This window comes from Mchenga conophoros, linkage group LG3 (assembly GCF_057382185.1).
Source record: "Mchenga conophoros isolate Kocher_MC1m ecotype Shallow Benthic linkage group LG3, M_conophoros_male_GT1.1, whole genome shotgun sequence".
In the NCBI taxonomy this organism is placed as follows: domain Eukaryota; kingdom Metazoa; phylum Chordata; class Actinopteri; order Cichliformes; family Cichlidae; genus Mchenga; species Mchenga conophoros.
Genome location: NC_140528.1, coordinates 12,024,191 through 12,044,779, shown reverse-complemented (window position 1 = coordinate 12,044,779; position 20,589 = coordinate 12,024,191). Strand labels below are relative to the sequence as shown.

At 42.9% G+C, this 20,589-nt stretch overlaps 3 protein-coding genes across 3 annotated transcripts in view; 1 reads left to right on the top strand and 2 right to left on the bottom strand.

The window, feature by feature from the left end:
- The window catches only part of LOC146577274 (protein NLRC3-like), a 276,198-nt gene that overhangs the window by 117,775 nt on the left and 137,834 nt on the right, over positions 1–20,589 (bottom strand). The window lies entirely within an intron of this gene.
- LOC146577277 (uncharacterized) lies at positions 6,651–10,955 on the top strand. Its single transcript, XM_085252898.1, has one exon. It carries the CDS (start codon positions 8,769–8,771, stop codon positions 10,278–10,280), a length of 1,512 nt encoding a protein of 503 aa, XP_085109024.1. The 5' UTR covers positions 6,651–8,768; the 3' UTR covers positions 10,281–10,955.
- Positions 19,474–20,589, bottom strand: part of LOC146577275 (NACHT, LRR and PYD domains-containing protein 12-like) — a 138,933-nt gene continuing 137,817 nt past the window's right edge. The window contains exon 12 of the mRNA XM_085252751.1: positions 19,474–20,589. This exon is cut by the window's right edge and continues 570 nt beyond it. The gene's annotated coding sequence lies outside the window, so the exon portion shown is untranslated.

Here is a 20,589-nt window from a genome sequence, read left to right as displayed (position 1 = left end):
AGCTGTGATCAGTGTGGCAGAGCTTTTACTTTAAGTAGCAGCTTACAGAGTCATCTAGTTACCCACTCTGGAATTAAGGCATACAGCTGTGACGAGTGTGGGATGGAGTTTACTCTGAAGGCTTCACTAAAACAGCATCAGGTCATCCACACTGGAGAGAGACCGTTCAGCTGTGACTTGTGTGGAAAGTCTTTTTCCTGGATGCGTTCCCTAAAAAAACACCAACTCATCCACAGTGGAGTTAAAGCGTACAGCTGTGATCAGTGTGGCAGAGCTTTTACTCACAGTAGCCACTTACAGAATCATCTAGTTACCCACTCTGGAATTAAGGCATACAGCTGTGACATCTGTGGAAAAACTTTCAGCCGGAGAGGGAACCGAAATACACACCTACGCATTCACACCAGACATGATGTGTACTGCTGTGAACAGTGTGGCAAATACTTTACAACAGACGCACACTTACAACAACACATGTTTACCCACACTGAGGAGAAACCTTATCAATGTGACCTGTGTGAGAAGACTTTTAAATCTCCACATCACCTGAGACAACACCAACAGATCCACACCAGAAAGAGACTCTACAAGTGCAGCTACTGTGAGGTATGTATTTATATTGTTATCTTGTCATTTTAGCCTGACTGTTTGGAACAACTCTGCTCATTAAACTGTGTTAGCATGTTAGCAATTCTACTGCATGGAAAAGCAGCTCTGAGTGATTATTCAGATTTTCCTTTCAGTTATGATTTTAGTATTACTGTAGTATTATGGTGGTAGTATTGTAGTTATTGCAGCCCAGTAAACTGAGTGTGTTAACTGAAACAGTCAAATGTAGTTGGACGTCTGCAGAGATGCTCTTTATTTCAGGCGACGTTCAGGATACAAATGTTGAAGGACTGACTTACACTGTCTTTGTGTCTTTGTTTAGAAGCAGAGCGACACAGATGGATCCAGTTCTCAACCCTGTCATCACTGTGGTGGTGGGAAAGACTTTCATTGTGACCTCTGTGGAAAAACTTTCAGTCGGCAAAAGACCCTAAAAAGACATCAACGTAGACACACTGGAGACAAACTGAAATACTGCAAAGAATGTGGGAGAAGCTTCACCACATCACATCACTTAAAACAACATGAACTGATTCACAGTGGGGTTAAAAAGCACCTCTGTGATCAGTGTGGGTCATCCTTCACCACTGCATGGAAGCTTAAAACACACAAACGAGTCCACACAGGAGAGAAACCACACAAGTGCAGACACTGTGACAGAAGCTTCTCACATTCAGGTCATTGTAACATTCATGAACGTGCACACATGGAAGGAAACTACAGCTGTGACCAGTGTGACAAGAGCTTCAGGAATCTCAGTTCATACTCTGCACACAAACGATCCCACGTTACTAATAAACTGTTTCACTGTTACCAATGTGCCCAAACATTCACCTCATTGTCTGCTCTGTGCAAACATCAGCGCGATCACTCAGGGCTGAAATCACTCCCATCACTGGATCACAGTGAATCTGAAGACACAGAAAGATCCTCTGGTTTCTGTGTCAGACTCAAAAAGCTTGAGATCAGGCTCCACAGAGTTCAGATAGAATCATTTAAACTTGTGTTGAACTGAACTGGTTGCTGGGCTGAACTTCTACATAATACAGATCTACATGGGATCTTCTTTTCTTTGTTTTACTGAGTCAGTTTTGTCCTTTTTTCTCTGTCCTGGTTTTGCTCGTCTGTAAATGATTGAAACTCAGTCAAATAGTTCATTGTTCTCCAGCAAAACGTTTTGGAAACTCATGTTTAACCTTTAAAACTCTGACATGTTTTAGCACACAAGGCTTCATCGGGGAGTTCACTCATGATTGGACCATGAGAACAAAGGATTTTAGTTCTTTCAAAGAGAGTCTTGGAGATTGTTGGGTTTAGATTTTATTATTGTCATTTGTATTAGGAAACATTTAACCATATATGCTTAGAGGTGTATAATCAATTGTGTAGTGATAAGTTGTGTAGTGATAAGTTGTGTGATCTTTAACAGGCTACAGAGGCTTGGTGTGTATTCCACACTAGAATGCACACCTACATCCTGGGAGCATGGGAAGAGGCCGCATCTTGTCTTAATTGTTTTATGGTAGGATTAACGTAGCTACGTCTGTTCTAGTCTAAGTGCTTTTCTGTTTAGATGAACTGCTGGACTTCCTTACCGGGGGGGTCTAGTCTACCCTCTTCCTGACCAAGGATGTTATATGACCCTTTTGACACACACACACACACACACACACACAGTATTCTTTGTTCACATGTATACCTATGTAAGATGTTATATGTTAATGACCCTATGCATATTCATGTAACCACAATAAAAGGAGTGCTGTGGGGAAACCTGGCTGAGAGTCTGACAGTGGTCAAGTGGTGGAACGACGCTTGGCTCCAGCCAGGTCTCCCTCATGCATGAGTAACCAGAGAACTTTGGTGCCTTGAGTCTTGCTTTTTGCTGCGTAGCAGATTGTCCTTAACGTTCCAGCGAATAGGTTTATGCTACAAACCTATCATTAATTGGTCCTTCGAGAGCCGGATCCCTGGAGTCGACGTTCACCGAGGGGAAAAGAGACACACCGAAAGACTGACGTCAGCCAGGACTTATAGCGGTCCTGCAACAAAGTCCCGAGGCGTGAGAATTCGTCATCGGGCCGGTGGATTAGCCGTCTGTTTTTTCTCCTCGATGGATGATGATTGACGGGATTCGAGACTGATGCTACACGCAATGAGCAACACCAAGTAAGTTTACAGAGGCCGACTCTATAACCGTGTCGTTGTGCAGTCTCCGCCATTTTGCGAGGCGTTGAGAAGTTCGTTACTTAATAAGTGATAATAATAAGTAATTATAATAATAAGTGAGTTTTTCGCTGCTTTGTGGAGCAATAACTGGGTTCCTCGCTGCTTTGTGGAGCGAGAGGTGAGTTCTCCGCCACTTTGTGAGGCGTTGAGAAGTTCCGCGGGGTCCAGAGTGTGCTGGACGATAGGCCTATTTTGTGTTGTTGTTGTTGTCATTATTGTCATTGTTGTTGTTGTTATTATGGGTTCCCAAGCAACCAAGAGTGTGTCAGAGGGTGATGAGAAGTTTATGATGAAATTCGCTCCCGGTAGCGCAAAGTATTTAGGACATTGGCGCAAGAAATATGATTTTGAAGGTAAATTGGTTGTAGGACAATGTCAAATGTTAGTAGATCAGTTGACAGTAAAGGCAGCTTGTGCGAAAGGAAAATTGAAACAGGAGAAGGAGTTACAACTGGCGTCCGCTAAATTGTGGTTGGAGCAGGCGCAGAAAAGACAGGAGGCAGTGAATGCGAAGAGAGCAGCTTTGCAGGCATTAGCTGTCAAACCTGAAGATGAGACGGTGCAGTCTACTTCAGAGGTGCTGACGTTAAAGGACCAACAGCGTAGAGCAGCATTAGAGAGAGAGAGAGAGGTCAGAGAGGAGGAAGAAAAGCAGGAGCAGGAGAAGAGAGAGAGAGAGGAGGAGGACAGAGTACGGCTGGAGTTTGGGGATGCCGCAGCAGAATATTTAAGTCCTTATAACACTAGATCCAAATCTAAAAGCCATGAGGCGAGTGCAGCTGGTATGCCTGTCTACTCTTTTCATGATACCTTTCCCATGGTGGAGGTTGCAAATCCCCATTTTGGTGTTGAAAATGACCAAAGCCGTGTTATTTGTGTTTACAGGCCATGGACTGAATCTGAATGTGCAGAGGCATGTAAAGATTTAGGAAACCCGTTGACTAATGTTGATGAATTTATCGCCCGACACAAGCAACTCTGCTCCTCGTATCGTTTAAACGGTCAGGAAACAGAAGCCACCTTTAAGAAGTGTCTCACATATAACTGGGCTAGGGTGCGAGGCACCTACACAGGGAGGGATGGTGATACAGTCCTAGCCTATGGCAATGCAAATTTAAGAGGCCAAGTTGATGGGGTTTATGAGCGTCTTAGAAATACTTTTAAAGCTTCTGTAGATTACAACAAAATCGCCCAATGCATGCAGAAAGAAGGAGAAGATGTTCATGAGTTCAGGGCGAGATTAGAGGAAGTTTTCAAAGAACATAGTGGCCTTGAAGAGAGTGCAGAGAAGGCCAGCCCATATCAGCAGCAGTTAAAACATGCTTTGATGAATGGCTTTCATTCACCCATTGCTGATTTCATCAGAAAACAAAATGTTAGTCATAACACTGACGGGTCCGTTGAATGCATGAACTGGGCCCGCCATGCACAGGAAGTCATTAAAAATAAAAAAAAGAAGTCACAAAGCTCTGAGGCCGCTGCTTTTTTAGCAGGTGAAATTTTGTTTCAGGGACAGGCTGGAAGAGGGCAAAATAGAGGCAGGAATAGGAGAAATAGAGACTCATGGCAATTTGGGAGGAACCGTGGGAAAAGAGATGATAGATGCTATGCATGTGGGGAAATGGGCCATCACGCAAGGGAGTGTCCTGATCGCATGCCTGAAGAGTATAAACGCCCTGATCCAAGAAACCCTTATTATAATAAATGACTAGCACCTGTTGACACTGCTAACACACATACATGTACAAATGATCCCTTACTTTGCCAGAATTTACAACAGCCTGTGTTTCAGACTCTAGATTTGACTGAAGTATTGTTAAATCTGTCAGGGAAAGAAGTAAAACCAGTTCGCACGTTAACTGTGCAAGGCAAAACTGTTCAATTTCTGTGTGATTCAGGTGCAGATAAAACTGTTTTAAAAGATCATGTGTCAGGAGTTGACCCTTCAAATGGCACAATTTACGTGAAGTCTGCAAATGGTCAGTTAAATCAGCATAGAATCTCTAAACCAGTGTGGATTAGGGATCCTACCACAGGAGAGGCAGTTCAGAGTTCAGTTGTAATGTGCCCAACTTGTCCGGTGAACCTCTTGGGAAGAGATATGATGATGAAACTTGGAATTTCAATAATTCCAACATCCATTGGGATGATAGCTGCAGGAAAAGGTGAAACTGCTGAGACAATGGTTCATCAGGACAGTGGGGATTTGCATTATTACTGGACACTTGACCTGTCGGCCTCCAGACCTGATCAAATAAACTGTAAACTGTTAGCTGCAGCTGAGGAAATGTTGACAACTAGCCATGACATACAGCCACCAGAAGACTTGCATGTCACACTGAGATTTAAGACCATGCCTGGGCCTGATGAGGCCTACACAGATAAAGTGCTGAAATTAGGGCCACAGAGAATCACCATAAAAGCGATATATACTGATGGTGAAACCATGGCTGGATGTAGTGTGATCCTTTCTGAAGCTGCACAACAACTTTTTACAGGGCAAACACCACACATTTCACTGACAAAGAGTGTCACAGCTGAGTGGACAGACTTAGCATCTTTGGTGAGACAGGGGGAGAGTGTTGGAATGTGGCAGCAACCTGGAGGGGGTTGGGAGACAGACATGCAGCACAGCATCTTTCGTAAAAAGCTGGGATGGGTGACACATACTACACCACAAACACATTTACAGGGGAGTGAGAATGACACAGCAGAATGATATGTTGTAGATGTCAAAGATCACCCGGAGCTTAAACAGGTCCCAGAGAAGCTCTGGTCTACTGGGAAGACTGATGTGGGGTTAATAACAACAGCGAGTCCAGTAGTAATAAAACCCAAAACATCTTTTAGGCCAAGAGTGAAACAATATCCCTTAAAGCCTGATGCAGTAGAAGGCATTAAACCAGTAATAGAGGATATGATTAAGGCAGGGATACTAGTTGAAGCTCCACAAGCAGCATGTAACACACCCATCTTCCCAGTTAGAAAGGCTGATTCACAGTCGTGGCGCATGATTCAAGATTTAAGAGCTGTAAATCAAGCAGTGGAGAGTATAGCTCCATGCGTCCCCGATCCCCACACCTTATTAAATCAGCTTAGGCCAGACATGACACACTTCACCGTGGTAGATTTAAGTAATGCTTTTTTCTCCATACCAGTACATGAGAATTCACAAGGCTGGTTTGGTTTCACGTATCAAGGCAAAAAATACACATACACCAGATTGCCGCAAGGTTTTTGTGATAGTCCTACAATTTTCACACAGAATATTACAAATTGTCTGTCTGATTTTGTGATTCCATCACATTCACAGATGTTGGTATATGTCGATGACATTTTAATTGCATCCAATTCAGAGAAGAACTGCAAAGACATATCATTGGCATTGCTGACTCACTTAGCTGAGACAGGTAACAAGGCCTCACTTTCAAAGCTACAGTGGGTAAAGACAGAAGTGAAATTTTTAGGACATCTGCTTAGTGCAGCAGGGAAAAGCATACATCCAGAGAGGAAAACAGCTATTTTGGCAGCACCTAGGCCAGTGACAAAGAAACACATGATGCAATTCCTAGGGTTGCTAAATTTCTGTCGATCGTGGATGCCCCATTACTCTGAAATTGCGCAGCCATTATTAGATATGATGTACAGTAAACCTTTAGCTATGTCAGAAAGTTTAAGTTGGACCCCTGACGGGGAGCAAGCTTTGTGCACGCTGAAACAGATGCTGACAGGAGCATCGGTTCTAGGGCTTCCAGATTATAACAAGCCTTTTGTTCAAACAGTTGACTGTAAAGGACATTTTATGACATCTATGTTAGCACAAACATGTGGAGGTGGCATGAAGCCAGTAGCTTATTATTCTAAGAGGCTGGATCCTGTGGCTTGTGCCTTACCTCACTGTGTGCGATCTGTGTGTGCAGCCGCTGAAGCCGTAAAGTGTTCTGGTGAAATTGTTTTGTTTCACCCTTTGACCCTGCTGGTTCCACATGAGGTTGATGTTTTATTGCTGCAGACTAAAATGACATTTTTGTCACCTGCCAGACACTTGTCTTTAATGTCACTGTTGCTCTCCCAGCCACACATAACTATTAAGCGGTGTACTACTTTGAATCCCTCTACATTGTTGCCCACAGAGGAGGAGGGTACACCACATGTGTGTAGTGAGCATGTGGAAACACAGTGTAAACCTAGAAGTGATTTAACGGACATACCACTCACTGAGGGCAAAGTTTGGTTTGTTGACGGTTCCAGTTTTAAAACAGCAGAGGGAAAGACTAAAACAGGCTTTGCTGTTGTGGATGATGTGCAGGTCATCCGTGCTGGGCAGTTATCACATTCCATGTCTGCCCAAGCAGCTGAGGTAGTGGCTCTGACAGAAGCCTGCAAAGCAGCTGAAGGGCAGGCAGTGACTATATATACAGACAGTCAGTATGCATATGCTACACTTCATTTCTTTGCCGCTCAGTGGTCAAGACGAGGCATGACAACATCAACAGGTAAACCTGTGGAGCATGCGACATTGTTGCAGGCCCTGTTGAAAGCAGTCTTACTGCCTAGTAAAGTTGCAGTTTGCAAATGTGCAGCACATACACGTGGCACTGACCCCATTGTACTAGGCAACGCCTTTGCAGACAAAATTGCAAAGGAAGCAGCCCTTGGAACACATGGGGTTCATATTCTGGCGGCACAGGAGCAAACTATGCCCATCACACATGATGTGTTAGCAGACATGCAGTCACACTCACCTCCAGCTGAGAAACAGCTGTGGCTCACTAAAGGAGCAAGCCTGCGAGGTGACATTTACTATCTTTGCGACAAACCTATATTGCCTAAAAACTTATATAGGACTGCTGCAATTTTGAGTCATGGACTCTGCCACGTCTCGACAACTCAAATGGTAGCAGCAGTTGAACGGCAGTTTTTCACACTGGGATTCAATGCTTATTCAAAACATTTTTGTAAAGCATGTTTAATATGTTGTAAACATAATGCTCAGGGGAACCTTAGACCAAAACGAGGAAGGTTTCCCAGACCCAGCTACCCATTTGAAGTAATCCATATGGATTTCATTGAGTTGTCTAACTGTAACACCTACAGGTACTGCCTGGTGATTGTGTGCCCGTTCTCAAAGTGGGTAGAAGTTGTCCCCACTAAGAAAGCAGATGCTATTTCAGTGGCTAAAGTAATATGCAAAAATGTGATCCCAGAGCATGGGATCCCCCAGACTATTTACAGTGACAATGGTCCTCATTTTGTAAATGAAGTAATTGAGAAAATGTCACAACATCTGGGGATAACGCTGAAAAACCATTGCTCATATCACCCCCAGAGTGCGGGGCTGGTTGAAAGGACTAATGGCACAGTAAAGCTGAGACTCAGGAAAACAATGGAGGAAACAGGCAGAACATGGGTAGACTGCATTGAGCTAGTGAAAATGTATATGAGAATCACACCAACTGATAATGGCCTAACGCCTTTTGAAATAATATATGGCAGGCCATTTAGAGTCCCAGTGTTCTGTAATGATAATGATAAAGCAGAAGAAGAAAACACACTAGCAGACTGGATGATTAAAATGCTGAAAAGCAAAGAAGTCATGAGTGCAAATAATCTGCCAGATGATTCTGTTTCTGTACAGGAAGAACGTCTGAAGCCAGGGGACTGGGTGCTGATAAAGGTCATAAAGAGGAAGTGCTGGTCAAAGCCACGGTGGGACGGACCATACCAGGCTCTGCTGACAACACCAACAGCTGTGAAAATTGCAGAACGACCCACCTGGATACACCAAAGCCACTGCAAGAAGGTGACACACATCCAGGCCAGCTCGGAGTAAGTGGCAGGAAGACCGGGTACAAAGGGGGGGGAAAGCCTCCAGGGCCCCTCGTCTCAATCCGGTGAAGAAACCAACTGAGCCACAGGTACTCATCAGAATGGCTGGTAAAGTGTTGTCTACCCTGCTGGGTGTAATGGCTTTGATGTCATCATGGTCAGCTGTGGAGACCCTGTATGTCCAAGGAAACCACACCCAATACCCTCATGGCTATTCTACAAACTTTTGGTGGCAGTTTATGAATACAACTGCCCACTTGAACAATAGGACAGACTGCTATGTGTGTGCTCATATGCCGTTATCCGCATATACATCTGGACTGTGGCCGTACAGCATATCAAAGGACAGGAGTTGGTGTCTGTTGGGCTTAGCAACTCATCCTGGCAACAGTGTCCTCTGGTCCCAGGCCAATTACAGTACACCTCTGAACATCACCTGGAGTAAGTCGCCACTTCTAAACATGAATTGTTCTGAGCAAACTGACTTATTGGCCTGGCCTCAAGTGTCAGACCCACTGCCAGACATAATATTGCTGAACAAGCTGAATACAGCCCAATTGCCGTTGTGTGTGATGAACAATGGATCATTGTCAGTGGGGGAGTTGCCGCTTCACTTATGTGGATACATATACACCTACTGCCCTCCAGAGGATGAGAGCAGGTGTATGAAATGCTTGACCGATGCAAAGTGCGCTGAGAACTTGACATTAAGGAGGACTGAATGCAAGTCCAACCGGGCTTACAGGATACCAGTAAAGGCAAAGAGTCAGAAGTGGACAGGATGTGCAAGGACGGTGCCGAGCAGCAAAGGAACAAGAGTTTTGGCTGATTGGTATTTCCTGTGTGGACATAAAGCCTATCTATCACTCCCTGAGGGATGGGGAGGATTGTGTGCCGTGGTGAAATTATCCGATCATGTCTTCTTCATGGATAGAGTTGAACATCACCCTAGCAACCGACAGAAGCGTGAGGTGAATTTAGCCTCACCTGACTCGTTTGGAGTGACAGTAGACACTGGAGTGCCGCGAGAATTCTGCATTTGGAGTGGAGGGGCTAAGTTCTTCCAAAGTTTGATCCCAAACATTGGAGTTGCAGAGGTGCGGGATCATGTGGAGATCAACCGATATGCCCTACTGCGACACATTAATCTCACTAAGACTCTGGGAACAGCCTTAGCGGAGGAGCAACAGGCCATCAGAACGATGGTACTGCAGAACAGGCTGACCCTAGACTTGATAACAGCATCACAAGGAGGTGTGTGTAAACTGATTGGAGAGACGTGTTGTACGTTTATTCCGGATGGATATACGACTGGAGGAGACATCTATGAGGCACTGCAAAACTTGACTGCTCTGCAGAAATATGTGGCAGACCACACATCAGGAGACGTGTCACAAGGCTGGATAGCCTGGTTGACATCTGGACCATGGTGGAATATGTTCTTAAAGTTTTTGACTCCCATTCTTACATTATTGGCATTGCTTTGCTTGTTTACAGGTTGCATTTTGCCATGTGTAAGATCGATGGTGAATAAAATGATTGCTAACACCTTTACCAATTACATACTGTTGCAGCAGAGTGACATGGATACTAAGGCTGATATGTGTGTATGAAATGAAGCCTGCACTGAAAATGTTGACAAGTGGTGTAGAGCTGAAGATATATATATGCCGTATAGCCTTAAAAAATGACAATACAGGGTGGTGATGTTGGGTTTAGATTTTATTATTGTCATTTGTATTAGGAAACATTTAACCATATATGCTTAGAGGTGTATAATCAATTGTGTAGTGATAAGTTGTGTAGTGATAAGTTGTGTGATCTTTAACAGGCTACAGAGGCTTGGTGTGTATTCCACACTAGAATGCACACCTACATCCTGGGAGCATGGGAAGAGGTCGCATCTTGTCTTAATTGTTTTATGGTAGGATTAACGTAGCTACGTCTGTTCTAGTCTAAGTGCTTTTCTGTTTAGATGAACTGCTGGACTTCCTTACCGGGGGGGTCTAGTCTACCCTCTTCCTGACCAAGGATGTTATATGACCCTTTTGACACACACACACACACACACACACACACACACACACACACACACACACACACACACACAGTATTCTTTGTTCACATGTATACCTATGTAAGATGTTATATGTTAATGACCCTATGCATATTCATGTAACCACAATAAAAGGAGTGCTGTGGGGAAACCTGGCTGAGAGTCTGACAGTGGTCAAGTGGTGGAACGACGCTTGGCTCCAGCCAGGTCTCCCTCATGCATGAGTAACCAGAGAACTTTGGTGCCTTGAGTCTTGCTTTTTGCTGCGTAGCAGATTGTCCTTAACGTTCCAGCGAATAGGTTTATGCTACAAACCTATCAGAGATGTTTGATGTTTCTGTTTTTCTGAAACCACCTGAAAGAAAAACTATTTTTCTTGCTTTATGTAGTGTGGAAGTTTTTAATGTTTCTTCATCTGTGATGTTCTTGAATGTGTTCACGTGAAGATGGTACAAATAAACTGTCCTTTCAGCTTTAGCTCCTAATTTATTCATTATTTATGGATGTAGCACAGCAGCCGTCTCTTGATTAACACATGGAGGGCTCGGGATCTGATGGTGTCGTCTCCCTAATTTGCCCACTCAGTAAATCTCACTCATGGCCAAGAAATTGAAATAAACCTTGTTTCCCTGCTGGATAGTGATCCACTGTAACTCTGCTCCTCCTTCCTGTTTAGGATTTCTGTGGCTGAAGTAAAATTCCCTCCATCCATCACTTATCCCAGCTAACCCAAAGTGAAATAAAGTTTTGCTGGTCTTAAAAAAGCATTACAATAATGGGCATTACCAATGCAAACTGAATGATACAGAAGATGAAAGAAGAGACTTTGATCAGTTAATAAAGCTCATGATCTGGATTCATTGTGGCTGCTACACAGATACTTCTGGGTCACTTCTCTCAGTTAGGAACCTTCCTCACCAAACTGACTGTTGGACCACACCCCTGGTTTCATGAGAAATTGTTTCAGCCATGATTTCTCTTCCTGTATTTCAGAGTAAAGACTGAAGTGACAAATGGAAGCATGTTTAAAAAACACAATGTGAGAGAGACGTTGAGGTCCTTAGAAGTTACCCTGGGTTTTTCTGTCACCCTGCTAGATGTTACACACCTTGTTATTGGACTGATTTCTACTGCTGGACTACTCCTGCGGAGAGTAACAATACTCTTACTAATTAGCTCCCTTTCACACCTTTGGGGATATTTATTTTTGTGTTTGCAGCGCTGTGAGCCAGAACAGCGAGAGAAAAATCTGCAACAGCAACGAGCCGAATGCTTACGTGAATCGCAGCAGCTGCACATGTGCTACGCTGAATTAGAGGATATCTTTGCTCTGGATTTCTATTTCTACTTTTTCATTTCTATATGATTCTTCTTGCATCTAAACAAAGATGATTCAATTTGCTAAATGTTGATGGCTCTTCGTGCTCAGGTGTAAATGAGACGTAATATTTGCTCTTGGTTTGGTTCTCCTGTACAGAACCTTGCAGTACAACAGAAACCTAAAAACATTATTTGTAGTTGTTATTCTTAGTTGTTCTGCTGCCTAAATACCACAGGGTCTGATTATGAAGTTATTGAGCTGCACATACGTTACGACCTGCTTAAGTTCGAGGTCACAGCGTCTGTAGAGCAGCTGGAACATAATGAAGTCTACAAGGTTAAAGTTTTCTCTTCAGTTATTGTTCTTTCTGCTGCTTGGTTTGATGGATCTGAGAGCTTTTGTTTTTATTATTGTCATTATAATTATCATTAATATTTTACTCTCTAGAAGCTTTAAAATAGTGTTTGTGTTTGAAAAAATTGATTTAAGAATTGAACAGAAACATCTGTCCTTCTGAAAATCGCCCAAAGGCACGGAGACAAAGTCAAAGGATGCAACCTGTAACTTTCTCTTCCTTCATGTCAGGACCATCATCCATGATTTATATAAAATGCATATAGCAACAGTAGCACTTTAGTTTGGACTTTATGATTTCTGTAACTGGAAAATATTATTTTGTTTAAAGACAGAAGTGACCGCATAGTTGCAACATCAAAGGGAAATATTAATTAATTAGCATCAAGTATATTTGTTGCTTAAGCGTTTGCACTATAACTTAAGTAGGATTATAACTTTTAAGGAAGGAAAGATTTCAGATATTTAGTTCACTGTTTCAGTTATTTTATATGAAATTAAAACATTTACGTTGGTCAAATATGATGCTCTAAATCAAACAAAAGTTTGAAAATAAATGATGTATTTTTAAATGCTGCAACAAATGTTCACAAAAAGTAACTATAATTAAAACCAGTTAAACAAAATCAAATGTTTGAATCATGCTTAACCAAATGCCAGGCTGGAGAGCTGAACCTAAAGTATACGTAGAAAGATTTCAACATGTGAGCAGTTTTTAATGTTTTTATCACATATAAATGTCACAGCAGTGGGTCCTGGCCCAATGCTTTGTGTTTTTGGTTTTCTTTGACTCTTGTTTTTCTTGGTTTTTGTTCTTCTTATTTATCAGGCTCTCAGTAATCTTAGTTCTCCCTCCCTCAGTGTTCATTTCAGCCTGTGTTTAGTTTCTGTTCCCGTGTCCCACGTTTCATCGTTTCATGTCGAGTCAGCCCTGTCTCTCTGTTTCCTGTGTCTCCCCAGTCAGCCCCGCCTCCCTCGGGCACTCATGTGTGATACAGAGTAATAAACCTGACTACATTTGCTGCACTCTCTTTATTACCTGTTACTTTAAAATTCATACACTAATTATGTCTGCCCATCTCTCTAATGTGAAGGTCAAAGGTCAACATCCCAGTGACATAAGAATAATCCCAAAGGGGCAAAGGCAGCGGTTAATTTAGCACATTTAGCATTAAGGGTACAGCAAGGATATACTTTTACTTATTGTGGCAGGGGTGTGGTCTCTGGCCTGCTGCAGTGGAGGCTGGTGGCGGGACGTTGGACGGCACAGGTGAGGGTGATGGAGCTCATGACTCTCCCCTTTATAGTGACGGAGGAGACTGGCGTGGGGGAAGCGTGTAGTGGAGGAAGCCGAGGAGAGAGCTGGTTTCTGGCTACAAAGACGGCGTCAAACCAGAAAAGATTGCTCGTGGTCAAATAATGTGTCAATCACCTGTGAATCAAACTGTGTGTGGCTCAGTTCATGTCACAGTGTTGTTTAGTATATCTTCACTTGTCTCACTCTCCTTCTGTTCTGTCCATCAGGACGATCCTCAGCGCTTACACAGATCCTCCATCGATGTTTTGGATCCAATCAGTGATCAGTTCTACGAGGAGGCCTGGATGTTCACCAGCGCTCGCTACACCTCCATCTACCAGAAGGTGAGTGTACTCCTTTGTACTCAGATTAACATTTTACTTCTTAAAATACATTTTCATATATGAGCTTTCTATTATTTCATGGGCCATTTAATCAATATTAAAATTACAAGCATATCAACAAAGGTGAAGCTGGTTTTTTCCACTTGCTGTCACACAGTCATGGAGGAATACAATAAATACATAATCAGTCATAGATCCTGAACAATGACATTAAAAGAAAGTCTGTGGCTCTAAAAACTAAACAGTATAAAGACATGCTCCAAGCTGCTGTTTCTCTCCTACTCCTCTAGGTTTTCCACTGTCGGCCATCCAGCGATGCTGGAGGGCTACCTGGCCAATGCTGGCCTACACAAAGAGGTCCCGGCTCGGAGGAGCTGAAGAAGATCCTTGCCTTCCTCGTCAGTTTCCTCTTCAGTTCCTATCCCAACAAAACCTTCTTGCACCTATTAGCTCCAAAGAGGCTATGGTGCCCGTGGAGGTCTGGACCTGAGGCCTGTGCTCATCACGTGGATAGAAAACACTCTGACACCATTCTGGAGGTCTGATGGGACTCTGACCAAAACACAGATGAAATAAAACTTGTGGCTGGAGCTTTTAAAATGACTTTTTCACCTCATAGATTAATGCTCATGATTGCATGTTAGCCAGACAGCATCTCCCCAAGGTGAAACTCTCAGGAGACATTTACTCTTAAACTGTAATCTGGTTGAGACTACTTGAGGAGATCTTAGTAGCGAGTATGTGGATTTAGTCTCTTCACCAACAGCAGACAGACCCATGCCAAGAAAGCAGACATGTTCTCAAAGAAAGCCGAGAGCAGAGATTGGAAAAAGCTAAAAAGAAAAAGCTGCAGCTTCAGACGACTATCTGCCTGTAAGGCTGAAAAAGTCCAGTTACGCTCTATTTTGGAAAAGCTCCCAGTTTTGGTAACCTGGACTTTTATTTCCCCTCTTCTGCTACAGATGTTGACTGTGACCTCAGAGGCCAACTGGACCACACAGCTGCAGCAGGAGTGAGGGAGAGGAGTCTTCATCCAGCTTCAAAGAAAACATCCAGGTAAAGTGACGTGGATCAGCGGATAAAGCCGTCTCCACTTTCAAAGGAGATCCTCTGAGAGAGAGACTCTCTGAGCCATTTTAGCCTCAAATTATAGGACTTTATAGTACAGCAACACTTTTAAAGGACAAAAATAACATAAACTGTGACTGTAATACAAACAAAGTATTGCATGTGTTTTTAAAAGTGTTCCTCCGATGGGCAGGATATCACTATTAGACTGTCCCACCAGCCAACTTCAACAAGAGACCACAGCAGCATTCAGTGATCAGCACAGATGTTCCTCTAACACTCAGCATCTGATCCCTGTTGGTCTGTGTGCTTCTGCTTTTGCTCAGTTAGAAACCCTGCAGCAACCCGACCCAAAACTGTGTCTTCTTGTTGGCCTCAACGTTGAAGTGTCAAACGTCCAACATCTGGAAAGGAAACCACGCCAGTGTACTGTGATGTTTCACCAACATGTGGCAGACGCTGGTCCTGCCTTTCATGCTGACATCAGCAGAGAGCCCCGCCTACCTCAAAGCCTCCCCTGTCATGTATTGATCAGGATGATTATGAAGATGAGCGAGTGCAAATAAGACTGTAAAAGTCCACGAGCAGAATGTTTGGATGCTTTCTAATGATTCATGAATATCATGAGAGTGTTTGTGTGTTTTGTCTTTTCTTTGCTGACGTTTGTTACTAACAAAGACAATTTACACTCTGTGTGTGTTTTCATCCTTACCAGCCGCACTCTAACTGCAATGAAGGAAACAAACTGTAGAAATGGTCGACTCAGTGACTTCATAAAATATTGAAGTGGTTCAGGTAGAGCCAGTTTTTAAATGACCATGAACACTGAGCGTATTGTATCTGTACAGCATGTTTTTCTATTAGACAGATTTGTAACAGAGGCCTTGCTCTCAGTAAGTTTGAAATCCTTTTCTGATTTCTTTTGTAATCTCTGATCTTTGTGTATCCTGCTCAGTTTGCATGCTGCCTGTAGGAGTTTCTGTCTTTGTATTTGAAGAGAATTCATTGAATATACTCAGCTGCTTCCCTTTGGTGCCTCACACATCACTGAAGTTTTTCAGTGTCCAGTTATTTGTTTTTAATAGCTGTTTGAATTCTCTGTATGTTTGACCCTGTAGACTGTTTAATGGACTGCTCGTCTTCCTGTTTGTAACCACTGCCTGTTTAGGACTAAAGATTTGGATTTTTGACTTGAACACAGCCTCTGCGTGTCGTCCCTTTGTGTCCTCGTCCTCTGTGAATGTGTCACAGATGTTTCCATGATAATAACACAGCTTTCCCACAGTGGCTTGCAGCAGCATTTATTCACAGCACATTTGAGAAAGGTTCAGATTAACTCGATGAGTTTATATTCAGAATGATTCTGACAGTGGGCCACTGTGAATTGTGATCTTTCATCAGGTCAATGTTTAAGTTCAGTATTTCAAAGCAGGAGCTATGAACAGTCATCATGTTGGCATTAGAATTATTATTATTAATCATTATTAATAATGTCGTTACTCATGTATAACTTTGATTAGTATACATGAATTTTATCAATAGTAAAAATAATGAATAATTCATGTATAACTTTGATTGTGTTTTGTATATTAATTATATTTAAATAGAGATGTTGACCCTGTCTCTGCAGTAGCATCAGTGTAACATACATTATTGGTCCAAGCTGTCATAAATGGGGAGCCTGATCCTTTATTATGAAAACATGACGAGTATTTTTCTTGTCAGTTGGGAAGAAGTTGGTCTTTTTTTCCTTCTTTTTGCTCAGTTTGTCTTTTCTTTGATAATTGAAACTCTGATCAAACCTACTCATGTTCACAGCATGTAAAAGCAGCTGACAGTCCGTGGCATTGTTGTTTGTAGAGGTGCAGTGTAGTGGGAGCATAAATCAAAAGAAAACAGTAACATTTATGTAATAAAACATCTGAATGAAAATGAACAGGCCCTTTATGAACTTCAAAGGGATCTGAAAACAACACTTTTTAAAAGAGTATCTTGGGGTGTAGGTGGTCAAAATAGAAAACTGAGCTGAGACTCTAAGTTCAATCCATCCATTGGTTTTTACTTAGGAGGAAGAAATGTCAGGCTGGTGCAGGCTGGTTAGGTGCATGTGGTTATCTTTACCTAAATGAGTTCACTTTGTGGCTGCCAGGTTGGGCAGAAGTACCTGTCCCCTGTTAGGCTTAGCAAGGTTCTCCAGGAGTTTCTCCATGGGTAGAGCTTCTAGCTCCTCCAGCACATCTGTGGCCGTGCAGGCTGCCACTTTCTTGGTTGCTCTTTTTACCCCACTGGTGGATGAGCTGCAATGGTCTCCATTTGTCCCATATGTGTTTACTTCTTCTTCTTCTTTTGCATATTAAACACATTATTCTGTTTCTATGTATTTGCTATGATTTGCTATTTGTTAAGTAACATTGCTTCACTCACTATGCCGGGTTTGTGTGTGGAAGCATTCAGTTGCTGGCAAATCAAACATTCTGCAAATGAAGCTGAATACTCAGTTACATGTTTCTTTACATCTTATTATGTTACAGATTAAGTCATTTGTTCTTACTTTGTTTGTCTTTTCAGTCTTCATGAGGGTCAGGTGTGGGGAAACGCCCGCCCGGCATTTCCTCATTTTAAAGTCCTGCTGATGTCACACATGACATCAGCAGGTCAAACCAAGTGGAGGGGTTTGTTTGTCCATAGAGATGCTTCCTTTTGTTTGTTTTAAGGTTTAAATGGATTTGTTGAATGTGTTTCTTTTCATCAATACTGCCATTTAGTTGTGTAAATGTGCATGTTAGAAGTGTGAAGAGGTTTTGTGTTTAGAAATGTATAGAAACCAATCATTTCCTGACAGCATGTCTGATGGAAATAAGTGCAGATTATGTATGAAGTCTAACTGCACACAGTAACTGTGTTACAATAAGGACTTAACAGCGCCCTCTGCTGGAGTGTTTCAGTACTGCGTTAACTAGAATACACCACCTCCTCCTCACACCACCTGCTACAGCTCTACTCTTCTATGACTACAGTCATCCACAGCACTGATGTGAGGTCACATGGTTCATATGTAAGGAGCACAGCTGACCTCAGGTCAGTTTAATGACTGTGAGCAGCAGCTGTGTTATTGTCACTGTGACAGGGAGACACTCTCAGACACAGCGCTCATGTCAGCTTGTTCTCATGCAGGAGGATCAGGAGCTCCATGTTTGTCTTTCTGTTTGAATCATGATGTGTTTGTGCCATCAGAGTCTGTCATGAGTACTCAGGGTTTCACAGCAGCTCTTCTGGATGCTGACGAGGACTCCAACCTCATGTTTCACCTCTCTGAGCTTCTGATGTCTGTGAACACTCGTGTTTCTTCTCTGGGCTCATCTGGACAAAAACACCTTTCTGTGTTTGGCTGCAGCCTCATTCTGACTGACAGGAAGTGTGTTATCCATGAGCTGCACTTCTGTCAGGAAGTTTCCTGCTGTGTTTCCTGTCTGTGGACAAACACGAGTGTTCCAGCTGAGGACTTGGTTCCTTCCACCTGTCCATACAGGACATCACGCTGTCTGCAGCTCTGTAAATGCAGCTCCAGGTCCTTCCACGTGCTGCTCTGTATTTGTGCAGTTTGTAGTGTGTCCTGGGAAACGTAGCACACATGGTGTTCTTCTGCTGTTTCCTCCTTTCACTGAGTGTGAAACACTGACGCTGTGCTGTTGTTCACAGAGGGGAGCTGATTCTAGCTGCAGCTGGACTCTGTCATCTAACTGAATGTGTTGGTGCTGATCACGGGGCTCTGAGGGGGGAGCAGCAGGAGGACTCTGGATGCTGACGTCAGTGTATCTGTGGAAGCTCCCACAGCGTGTCTGTCATTCAATATTGTGCTGTATATTGTATCTATGCAAAGATGAACAGACTGTGTGTTCACTGGTCTCTGTGCTGCAGCTCTGATGTCATCATCACTCCCTCCTCCACCCTCAGCAGTCCCAGCATGCTGCTGTGGTGCACCCCACCCTCACTCTACACCTGAGCCACAGACCACACCCTCCACCTCAATATACACCACAGTTTTCTCTGCTGTGGAAATGAGATCAGGAGGAAATCATCATTATTATTATTTAATAAACGCTCACATTAATGTGGGCTTATTTGTTTCATATTAGAAACATTAGTTGAGTGTTTTTAGTATAAAATGGTCAAAGTCCCTCTTTTTGCTCCTCCCCTCACCTGTGGATGGGCGGTGCTGTTACCGTGGTGACAGCTTGGATGTGTTTCAGTCCTGCCTGGTTATCACTGCAGGAATCTTTCACATTTATTACAGGTAATAACTCTGATTTTTCTGTGTATTATGAACCAAATGTATCCTGATACACACAGAGATGGATGAGCAGAGGTTGTTTTTGCAGTTTATGTAGTTACTATGGACTTAATGCATACATATTATTAAAATTAGGGCTATAACAGTTGTATTGATGTATAGCAACTTGAAATGCTCCCACAAATGGCTCCACAGCATGTAAAAATATAACAAAAGCTCTGGCGGACTTGGTTCTGTGGTCAGTCTTAAAGGGTGAAGTTAAACTCTGTAATCTTCACTGTGTCACAGAGTTCAGTGAGTCCCGTTATTCACAGTATCAATCAGGTCATCAGAGAACAGCTGATCAGCAATCAGTGGTGCCAACAGCACCTCCTGTGGTGAGAGGATGCAATAATGCAATGTAGCATTTTTCCACTCAACACTTGCAGTCATGGAAACTGTCTGTTGGATCTGTGTGACGTTGCTTTCTTGGTTAGAGTTCCTCACAAACGTCCAGATGATTCTTCTAATGAGGCGTCGACCATGTTTGCAGCTCTTTGGAAGAAAACGTCGCCCTTTGCCATCCTTACTTTTCTTTGACTTCTTCAAATGCAGCTGAACTCCAGCTGGTATTTTCTTGGACTTTGCAGCTGTTTCTGGTCATCAGTTCATTCCTGCAAACCTCTGAAGCTGAACAACAATGATGCTGCATTGCTGGCTGATCCCAAAAGGTTGATTCTGTTCATCTGGACGTTTTCAGAAACGTTTGCTCACTGATCAGGTGACTTCTTCAGTCTCAGCTGACTGCAGCTTTACAAGCTTACAAACAGCACATTTGCACAATGACTGAAAGCAGCAGCACCTGATATATATGATACTAATATAATACATATACATATATAATCCATACTAATGATGAAGGAACTGAGCTCACAGTCCATTGTTCATTCAGTGAACTACTCAGTTTATTTTGGGCCTCAGAAATGCTCACTCTGTTTGTACATCACTGTCAGCAATAGACTCATTCTGCTGTGTGGACAGGAACACATGTGACATCACTTCCTGTTTGTTTGTGACTGAAGAGGAAGAAGTTTACAAGGAATCATTTAGAAGAGTTTCAAACATCAACTGATTGAATCCATGAATCTGAAAACGTGTTTGTGAGTGAAAGAGACAGACATGTACAGACTGAACTATCTGTTCAACAGTCAG